The sequence below is a fragment of the Ahaetulla prasina genome, chromosome 2 (assembly GCF_028640845.1).
Source record: "Ahaetulla prasina isolate Xishuangbanna chromosome 2, ASM2864084v1, whole genome shotgun sequence".
Classification (NCBI taxonomy): domain Eukaryota; kingdom Metazoa; phylum Chordata; class Lepidosauria; order Squamata; family Colubridae; genus Ahaetulla; species Ahaetulla prasina.
Genome location: NC_080540.1, coordinates 1,807,928 through 1,818,480, shown reverse-complemented (window position 1 = coordinate 1,818,480; position 10,553 = coordinate 1,807,928). Strand labels below are relative to the sequence as shown.

Below are 10,553 nucleotides of genomic sequence, written 5' to 3'. Positions count from 1 at the left end.
GTCTGACAGTGTTGAGGGAATTATTTGTTTAGCAGAGTGATGGCCTTCGGGAAAAAACTGCTCTTGTGTCTAGTTGTTCTGGTGTGCAGTGTTCTGTTGCATCGTTTTGAGGGTAGGAGTTGAAACAGTTTATGTCCAGGATGTGAGGGATCTGAAGTCTGTGTCTGTGTTGTTGGGTTGCAGAACCGAACCAGACAGTTATAGAGGTGCAGATGACAGACTCAGTAATTCCTCTGTAGAACTGGATCAGCAGCTCCTTGGGCAGTTTGAGCTTCCTGAGTTGGCACAAAAAGAACAGTCTTTGTTGTCCTTTTTTGATGATGTTTTTGATGATGTTAAAACTGTCCATTTTAGATCTCGTGATATGATAGAACCTAGAAATTTGAAGGTTTCTACTGTTGATACTCTGTTGTCTAGTATTATGAGAAGTGGAAGTATGGAAGGGTTTCTCCTAAAGTCTACCACCATTTCTATGGTTTTGAGTGTGTTCAGTTCCAGATTGTTTTGGTTGCACCACAAGGCTAGTCGTTCGACCTCTCGTCTATATGCGGATTCGTCATTGTCTTGAATGAGACCAATCACTGTTGTGTCATCTGCGAACTTCAGTAGCTTGACAGATGGATCGTTGGAGATGCAGACATTGGTATACAGAGAGAAGTGGGGAGAGCACACAGCCTTGGGGGGGCCCTGTGCTAATTGTACAGAGGCAGGACCCTCCAGTTGTGAAGGAGAGAAATGGCTGAAAGAGCTGCGTGAATGTAGGAGGAGCCTCGGGTGCCCCCCAGTGGCTCCCCACAAGTGCCTGGGGAGGACGGTGTCTGCTGGCATTCTGCTCCTCAAAAGGGGGCTTGAGGGGAAGCAGAGCAATGGGGCCTTCAAACGGGGGGGGCAGCCCCTTCCCCTCCCTGGATCTCCCCACCCTCCTCCCGAAGCAGTTCTAGCTTTGGACCCAAAGTACTCGGGATGGTTGATTCAGAGGCAGCAGAGGGAGGAGCCTCCTGTAGGAGCAGGAAAGATGAGGAAAAGGAGGAAGAGGAAGGAAGGATTCCAGGGTTTCTTACATCAGAAGTTTATTCTTTTATAGCAAAGCGAAGGGAAGTGATTTGGAGGAAGAGTGATGGAGATGAAGCTGCTGTGGGTTCAAAGCCAGGAGAGATGAGGGGACTAGAGTTACAGGTCAGCTCAGCATCCCTGGGGATAGTCTAGGTGGTCTCCAACCCTCCTTTCCCAAGAAATGGATGCCCCATAGGAAGTTTGGGGGAAAGGGGGTCTCAGCAAGAGAATAGAATAGAATAGAATTTTTATTGGCCAAGTGTGGACACACAAGGAATTTGTGTGGGGCCAGGCTGCCATTCTCCTCCTCTCCCCAACTTGCCACCTTCAGCCTCCATTTTTAACAGGTTGCAAACAGGACAAAGAGTCATCAGCTACTAAAGAAAAAAAAATCCTTTTGCATCAGAGAGCAGGATTAATTCATGAGTGCTGTAAAAAAAGAGACGGGGAAGAAAATTAGAATATAAGGAGAAACTTTTACTGTAAATAACATATTTTTCTTCCTTTTCAGGCCCCACCCCCAGGGCAGGCCCACCCTGCAGGGGGGAGGTTGACAGGCAGGGACGGATAGAGGGAGAATCTGCCCATTTCAGGGAGGAAAAGGCTGGGAAGGACCAGGGATTCCTCCCCATTTCATCTCCAGGGACTTCTGGGATTCTCTCTAATTGACTTAATTAGGGGTTTAATCAAGAGGGGAGGCCCTCTCTCTTCCCCACCTCCCCCTCCCTGCAGATGTTTCATATGAAGATGGGGCTAGGATGGGGGTGGCAGCAAAGAGGGGAGCCTGGGGTCACTTGAGCAGAAATTGTGTGAATTCTCAGAAGGAAAAGGGGGGTCAGGAAGAACAGCCTGTCAAGGCTCCAACTAATGAACCCAAAGGAGTCTGCATGGGGTGCCCAGAAGGATCATCTCCGACTGGAGGGAGGGAAGGTCCAGTTCAGGGTGAAGTTTTGGAGGGAGTTCATTAAGACAATAGGATCTTCTCAAGGACTTAGCTCCACCTTCCATCCAAGTGCGGATGGAGCTTGAGAATGAGCTAACGCAATGATAGAACAATACCTGAGATCAGTGGTGGGTTTCAAAAATTTTTATTACCGGTTCTGTGGGTGTGGCTTGGTGGGCGTGTCAGGGGACGGTTACTGCAAAATCCCCATTTCTTCCCGATCATCTGGGACTCGGGAGGCAGAGAATAGATGGGGGCGGGGCCAGTCAGAGGTGGTATTTGCCGGTTCTCCGAACTACTCAAAATTTCCACTACCGGTTCTCCAGAACTGGTCAGAACCTGCTGAAACCCACCTCTGCCTGAGATGCTATGTTAATTATCAGCAATTTAGCTGGGCAGATCTCCTGACATTTGCTGAAGTGGCCTACAATACTGCAGTGCACAGTCGCATGGGACTCCCCTCTTTTAAAATAGCCACAGGGGTGGAATTTGTCCCCATGCCTGAATAACCTTGGGAACCCCCCTCCACAGTGAGCCTAAGAGAATGGGTGGGGGCTTACAAAATGGGTGGGAGGGGGATGTAAATCTGGGGTGTTCCCTCCCCAAGGAGGGAATGGGAAGGAATGGCCCCCTCCTTCCCTTCTGCAATTTCCCAAAACTTGGAAAAACTCTGGACCAGATTTTAGTGTTTATGTATGCTTTTGTTTTTGATTGCTATACTTTTTCAGATCTCTGTAAGGAAAATCCACCCAAAATCCAAAATTTGCTATATCCACAACAAGGAGATATTGTTCAGGCAGGTTTTTTTTTTAAAAAAAAGAAACAAATAAAGAATTTTATTGTGTTGTAAATGTTGTACCTTGATGAACGTATCTTTTCTTTTATGTACACTGAGAGCATATGCACCAAGACAAATTCCTTGTGTGTCCAATCACACTTGGCCAATAAAATTCTATTCTATTCTATTCTATTCTATTCTATTCTAAATTGCAGGAAGGGCTGAAATGAAGGAAGAAGAGGAGAAACTCACCTGCAGGTGGTTGGATGGGAGTTGCTGGAAGGAGAAAAAGACCCAATCAGAACCCTTCATGGGCTGCAGGACTCAGGGGGTCCCCCTCCCCATCGATAGCCCATAATAAGTTGTGTGACCTTCACTTATAGCCCCTCAAACAAGAGAAGCTGCCAAAATATTTCTCAAGGGGACCCTCTTGGCCACCTGCCAAGCTTGATGAGAGGCCTCCCCTAGATGGTCCCCTCCCCACAACCTCTCCTCCAGCCCTCCCAGACTCACCTTTTTTGCTCTTCAGGTAGGAGAAGAGCCCCACAGCCAGGAAGGCCATTCCTATCACGGCCCCCATGATCCCCGTCCAGAGTTTGCTCCTGGCAGAGCTGGAGGAACGGGGCTCTGGGAAGGAGAAGAAGCCTCACCTGAGCAAGAGGATCAGGCCCACCTCCTCCCAAGAGGGTCCATTATGCCTCTACCCACAGGGAGGGTCTCTCCCCCCCTACTCAGGGCAGGATGGGGTCCCCAGACCAGGAAGGGAGGGAGGGGAGGGGCTTACCCCACTGGACGGTGATGGGGGCCTCCAGGCTGGCATGCTCCACCTTGCAAGTGTAGACGTCCCCCCGCTGGGGTTGGGTCTCCAGCATCACCTGGAGCTGGTAGGTCCAGTCTCCATTCTGGAGCTCCTCCGTAAAGGCCACACCCTCCTTCTCCGGCTCCCCATTCTTCAGCCACTGGATCTCGATCTCCACGGGGTAAAATCCCGTCGCGGTGCAGAGGAGGATGGTGTTGGGGGAAGTGGGGTCCATCTTGGTGGGGGAGATGGTGACGGTGGGCTTGGCTGGAGGGAAGGAGGAGAAGGAGGCACATGAGAGACACAGGAGGGCCCAGAACAGAAGACCAAGTTGGTTAGTTCAGGCCAACATCCGCTTTTACTCCTGAAAATATTATATCTTTTAAGTCAGGGGTGAAATGCTACTGGTTCACTTCAGTTTGGGCGATAAAAATAAAAAGCTCCCGGTGCAGAGCAGTATTTCCGATGATCAGCTGTGCTGCACGATTTAGCTTTGCTACAAAGCAGGAAATCTTACTTTCTAGCAAAGCTAAATCGCACAGTAGAGCTGACTTCCCTCAACGCGGCCATGTACACGCTTATCGATTCGCCCTCTCGCTGTACCCATTGCCTCAACTCGAACCGTTGGACGAACTTTGAGGGTACCGGTGCGTAGTGCGCTCGAAGGGTTGTTTGTAGTGTTTGCCACGGTACCGATTGTACCGGTGTTGGCTCTGAAAGTGACTCCGCGGTATCGAAAACCTCTGGACCACAGTGGCTTAGGAAGTGCGCTCGCTTCCGATTGTCTGAGACTCCTTGGAGTTCGTTCGCTTCGAGGAAACACTCGAAACGAGCCATGTACGACCGCCATTTCTCCTTGGCTGGGTCAAATGGCGCTGGTGACGTGTAGCTGGACATCGCTAACTATCCGCCCTTGAAACTGGCTGGGTTCGTGAATCCTTTTGCTCCTTCAGCTCTTTTCCCGATCTTACTGCCTCAATATCCCACCCTCGTCTCCAATGTTAAGTTCGGGCAATAAAGAGGCAGGAGACCAGTGAGTGACAACAGCTCTTTAGTTTATAGTGATCCCAGCAGAGAACAACAGGCACAAACCCCTCTTTAAATACTATTTTTTCTATACATTAATGATCTTTGTGACCATATCTCAAGTAATTGTGTTCTCTTTGCTGATGATGTCAAACTATTTAACACCACAGACAATACTTCTATCATTCAAAACGACCTTGACCATCTAACCGCTTGGTCTAAAAATTGACAGCTCCAAATTTCAACCAGCAAATGCTCAGTCTTACATATAGGAAAAAAGAACCCTAAAACTAAGTACATACTAGATGGACATTACCTTACAGACGACCCCCATCCCGTTAAAGACCTTGGAGTTTTCATGTCAAATGATCTAAGTGCCAAAGCCCACTGCAATTACATAGCAAAAAAAGCTCTAAGAGTTGTAAACCTAATTTTGCGTAGCTTCTTTTCCAAAAACACCACACTACTAACCAGAGCATATAAAACATTTGCTAGACCAATTCTAGAATACAGCTCGCCTGTTTGGAACCCTCACCACATCTCTGACATCAATACAATTGAACGTGTCCAGAAATATTTTACAAGAAGAGTTCTCCATTCCTCTGAAAACAACAAAATACCCTATCCCACCAGACTTGAAATCCTAGGCTTAGAAAACTTGGAACTCTGTTGCCTTCGACAAGACCTAAGTTTAACTCACAGAATCATCTATTGTAATGTCCTTCCTGTTAAAGACTACTTCAGCTTTAATTGCAATAATACTAGAGCAACTAATAGATTTAAACTTAATGTCAACCGCTTTAATCTAGATTGCAGAAAATATGACTTCTGTAACAGAATCATCAGTGCTTGGAACACTTTACCTGACTCTGTGGTCTCTTCTCATAATCCCAAAAGCTTTAACCAAAAACTTTCTACTATTGACCTCACCCCATTCCTAAGAGGACCATAAGGGGCGTGCATAAGCGCACAAACGTGCCTACCGTTCCTGTCCTATTGTTTTTCTTTTCTTCTTCCTATATATGTATGCTTATACCTCCTTATATTTACTCATATATGTGTTTATATACTATATAATCTTTTCTGTATGATACCTACATATATTGTTGTGACAAAATAAATAAAATAAAAATAAATAAATAAAAACGTATCTTTTCTTTTACGTACACTGAGAGCATATGCACCAAGACAAATTCTTTGTGTGTCCAATCATACTTGGCCAATAAAAAATTCTATTCTATTCTATTCTATTCTATTCTATTCTATTCTATTCTATTCTATTCTATTCTATTCTATTCTATGATGCTTAAGAACAACCAATGTTTAAATGGTTATTTGTAATTCCAACCTGGGATCTGGTCAGGTTTCCAAGCAGACAAATTCCATGCAAACATTTCAGGGGTGGGTTGTTGTCTTTTTTCGGGTTAAGCCCATTTGCATCTTGGGACATTAAAGGTCTTTGTGGAATTGCTAAAAGAAGGGAGTGGCTTTACAAACTGAAAATGACCTTTTTAAAAAACAAAAAATGCAAATTTGGGATGAGAAAATAAGTCTTTTAGCAAGAAAATGGAAGGATCAGATTTTAAATCAGTGGAAATTCAAAAGCTGCAATTTGGTATTTTTACATTTTTATTTTTATAGCCTAAACCTCATTATTTACAACACTGCAATGTGAAGATTTTGGGGTTCCAATTTGGCCAGATGGGAGTTACTGGAGATTTTAATTGGATCGGAAAAAGATATATATATTTTCTTTTTAAATACCTACCGAGAGACACAGCTTTCTCCCTCTGCTCATCCAGGAATCCAATTTAAGAGACAAATAGAGACCTCTTGATTTAAAACAGCAGGAGTAGAAAGTACATTTTATCTGCCCACATCATGTCATTCAAGATTTATTTTTGGTATCAAGCTTGATGCCTAATGTAATAAAATATGACACAGATCTACTTTTCATTTTTCATCACTCATCCAAAGAATTGATGCTCATTTGGATTTTGGATAAAAATATTAGCAAAAGATGGGAAGTTGATGCTCCTTTGTTGGGGTCCATTGAAGAAGAAACAAGACAAAGACATGATTTTGTCCCAGAGAAATGGAGGCTGAATTAATTCTGGGGAGAGTTTGAGGAAAGTTGAGAGCCTCTCTTGGTGGCCAGAAAAAAGTTTTGGGCTCTAGGGGGAAGGAGACGGCCGGATCTCTCCGGAGAGAAAAGTAACTCAGAAGTCAAAGAAAAATGAAGAGAAAATTCCCCCAAAGAGACTCAAGAAACATCCTGTGATTTCAAGTCTCCTAAACTGGAGCCGGACCAACAATTGGCTCTAAATACACAGAATGTCAGCCTCCACTCCAATCCTCACATCTTTTTGTACTCTTTATGTTAGATTTGGGCAATAACGAGGTAGGAGACCAGGATAGTGACAACAGCTCTTTACTATATGGTGAACCCAGCAACCCGGCTGGGGAAAAACCTCTCCTTATATACAGTTTAACTGGCGGCTTCAACCAATCAGCAACGTGCTTGTTTCCCGCCAACATTTTTAAAGATACATTACACTCCTTCCCTCCCAGAAAACATTTTACCTATATTTACATGATATTTACATATTACTTTTCAATGTAATCACGCAAATAGACTGGGCGTCTCCTGACTCTTTCGGACCTGCGCAGTTCATTCCCTGGGATCGGGTCGAGTTGACCGGAGGGGCTGTTTGCTCCTCTCAACTCCTCCTCTAGGCCATCCGGCCCTGGATTATTAGCCGAGTCGTCCCTGCTGTTTTCTAATGGAACCTGTTGGCGTCGCTGGACCTCCGGGAATTCAGATAAGTCCTGCGATTTTCCCTGGTGTGAGTCAGCTGTGGGTTCAAACATTGTATAGTCAGGGCCTGTTTCGTCTGACTCGGAATGTTCGGCTATTCGTTTTCTGACTTGATCTATATGTCGCCTCCATACTCGGCCGTCCTCTAACTCCACCAAGTATGATTTTGGACCCGTTATGTTTAGAATCTTTCCTGCCACCCAGATCGGGCCCTCACCATAGTTGTGTGCCCATACCCGGTCGCCTATTTCCATTCCTCTTGTTTTTTCGAGTCCCCCCTTGTAACCCTCTGGTGTATAGTTTGGATTTAAACGGTCTAATGGGCACCTGAGCTTCCGGCCCATTAATAATTCTGCAGGGCTTCTGCCGGTTGTGGCACAGGGGGTTCTGTGTTGGACGGCCAGGAAGATATCTATTTTTGTTTGCCAGTCGCCTGGCTTGAGTCTGGACAATGCCTCTTTGCGCCCGGACAAACGCCTGCAAGGCCATTCGTCGCAGGGTGGAAAGGCGCCGAGAGGGCATGCCGGATGCCCTCTTCTGCCAAGTATTCCTCAAACTGGGTTGCCGTGAATTGCGGGCCGTTATCGGATACTAACGTGTCGGGCAACCCATGGGTTGCAAATAGGTGCCGTAGGACTGAGATCACGGCCTCGGCTGTCATGGATCTCATGAGAATGATTTCCAGCCATTTGGAGTAGGCATCGACTACTACCAGGAAGGTTTGGCCGTGGAAAGGGCCGGCAAAATCAATGTGGATTCTAGACCAGGGCCCTTGGGGTCTTTCCCATTCCCGAACCGGGGCCGTTGGGGGTAGCGGTCGGGACTCCTGGCAGGCCTGGCATTTCCCTACCCTCTCAGCAATTTCTGAGTCCATTAAGGGCCACCACACATAGCTTCTTGCTAGACCCTTCATCCTAATGATCCCTGGGTGCCCCTCGTGGAGGAGGTCCAACACCCTTTTCCTCAATTTTTCTGGGATCACCACTGATCCCCCATAGCAGGCACCCCTTGAGCCGAAAGTTCCCCACGCTTTTTACAAATTCTTAAAACGCTCGCGCAGAGCGGCCACCCTCTTGTACCCAACCAGTACAGTTCTCAAAGTAATGTCCTGGTATGATGCCCGAGCCACCTCCTTAGACGTGACTGGGCCAGAGTCCAGAGAGTCAATTAACAGTATGGGCGCCCCCGAGTGGGGTCTCGATCGCCCTGGTAGTGGGCATCTGCTTAATGCGTCCGCATGCCCCAACTCTTTTCCTGGCCGATGCTGCAGTTTGTAGGAATAGGCGGCTAAGAAGATAGTCCATCGGGTCAATCGTGGCGAAAGTGCCACAGGCGTTGGGCGGTCGCCAGCCAGTATCCCTAACAGTGGCCTATGGTCTGTAACAATTTCAAAGTCTCTACCAAAAACGTATTCGTGAAACTTTTTTACCCCTGACACGATAGCTAGCGCTTCCTTATCCAACTGGCTATAGTTCCTCTCTGTCGAGGACATCGTTCTGGAGTAGAAGGCTATTGGGGCTTCTGTGCCATTTGGAAGCCTGTGGCTGAGCACAGCCCCCACCCCATAAGGGGAAGCATCGCAAACTAATACCAATGGCATTTTGCTATGATACTGAATCAGTAAGCTATTGCTCGAGAGTAGGTTTTTTACTGCTTCGAAAGCCCTAGCTTCCGACTTTCCCCAAGACCAAGCAGTATTCTTTCCCAGTAACTTATGTAGCGGCTCGGCAACGGTTGCCTTATTTTTCAAAAAGACCGCGTAAAAGTTCACTAGCCCCAGGAATGCTTGTAGCTCTGTTTTGTTTTTGGGCGCTGGAGCCTTTCTTATTGCCTTGACCTTGCTCTCAGTGGGGTGAATTCCCTCCTTGTCTATTCTGTAGCCCAAGAACTCTACGGATTCTACCCCTATTTGGCATTTGTTCACTTTAACCTTTAGACCGCTGACCGAAAATGCCCAGAACTTTTCTCAATCGCTCCCCAATTCTTCTAAATTTTCGCTGATACCAATACATCATCAAAATAGGGACTACCCCGGCGCCTTGCAGAAGTCGCCCATTAAATTTTGAATAGACCAGGTGCCACACTCACCCCAAACTGCAACCGGGTACACTTGAAAGCACCTCTGTGAGTCACAATTGTCTGGGCTTCGCTGTGTTGGCATCTACAGGCAGTTGTTGATAGGCCTGGGCCAAATCTAATTTGGCAAAACGCCCTTGCCCCAGCGAGTGCAGCAAGTGTTGCACCACGGGACCGGTAAGCGCTTTTGCAAGGCTTTGTTTAACGTTGCCTTGTAGTCAGCGCAGATTCTAACTGACCCATCTGGTTTCACTGGGGTGACGATTGCCTCCCACTTTGCATGATCGACTGGCACCAGAATCCCCTGACTGATGAGCTTGTCTATCTCCTTGTTAATCTTGGGTTTAAGGGCAAAAGGGACCCTCCTTGCTTTTAACCGTATGGGGGCTACCTGGGGGTCTAAATTGAAGGAAATAGGGTCCCCTTGTACTTGCTAGGCAGTCCTTGAACACATCTTGAATTCGTCCATAAGTGTGTCTTTAGGTTAAAGTCATTTCTGTAGATGCCAGTCCCCATGCCCAATGCACGGAACCAGTCTAGTCCCAACAAACTTGGCAGTGTCCTTCGACGATCGTGATGGGCAGGGTCTTCTTGTGTGGTCCGTACGACGCCGGACGGAGGTGGTCCTCAAACAGGGATGCGATTCCCTTGGTAGTCGTGAACTCTTAGCCGCTGAGTTTGCAGTTTGCGTTTGGCGATTTTCGCAAGCTTTGCAAAAAGTGTCCCAGGACATGATTGTGATCGCTGACCCTGTGTCCACTTCTAGTCGGCACGGCACTCCTTCGATTTTCGGTTTCGTGAAGATTTTCTTCTCTACACGGGTTGCTGCGCGGCCTATTATCACAGTCGTTCGATTTGAGTTCGCGCCCTTTTTGTTTTGACCAATCACGGGTCGCCTAGCCGATCCCGCGCTCTGATTGGTTGGTTTGAATTTTCGGGAAGGTTGGGGTGCTCGACAGACTTGAGCCAGCATTTGTCTCCCTTTATAAAACCAGACTGGTCAGTGTGAATCCTTTGTTGTACAATTTCCATTAACCTATTTGCCATTATTTTTGCAAAA

The 10,553-nt window shown here is 46.9% G+C and overlaps 3 protein-coding genes across 3 annotated transcripts in view; 1 reads left to right on the top strand and 2 right to left on the bottom strand.

The window, feature by feature from the left end:
- Window positions 1-10,553, top strand: part of LOC131192675 (uncharacterized) — a 371,955-nt gene that overhangs the window by 191,164 nt on the left and 170,238 nt on the right. The gene's annotated exons all lie outside the window — the stretch shown is intronic.
- The window catches only part of LOC131192813 (H-2 class II histocompatibility antigen, E-S beta chain-like), a 101,159-nt gene continuing 91,952 nt past the window's right edge, over window positions 1,347-10,553 (bottom strand). The window contains exons 3-6 of the mRNA XM_058172359.1: window positions 3,559-3,840; window positions 3,288-3,401; window positions 3,027-3,050; window positions 1,347-1,482 (exon numbers count right to left, since the gene is read on the bottom strand). Of these exons, the coding sequence (XP_058028342.1) occupies window positions 1,469-1,482; window positions 3,027-3,050; window positions 3,288-3,401; window positions 3,559-3,840 (434 nt within the window). The 3' untranslated portion in view covers window positions 1,347-1,468. The remainder of the gene's footprint in view (window positions 1,483-3,026; window positions 3,051-3,287; window positions 3,402-3,558; window positions 3,841-10,553) is intronic.
- LOC131192803 (rano class II histocompatibility antigen, A beta chain-like) overlaps window positions 1,361-10,553 on the bottom strand; it is a 161,197-nt gene continuing 152,004 nt past the window's right edge. The window contains exon 6 of the mRNA XM_058172335.1: window positions 1,361-1,482. Within this exon, the coding sequence (XP_058028318.1) occupies window positions 1,469-1,482 (14 nt within the window). The 3' untranslated portion in view covers window positions 1,361-1,468. The remainder of the gene's footprint in view (window positions 1,483-10,553) is intronic.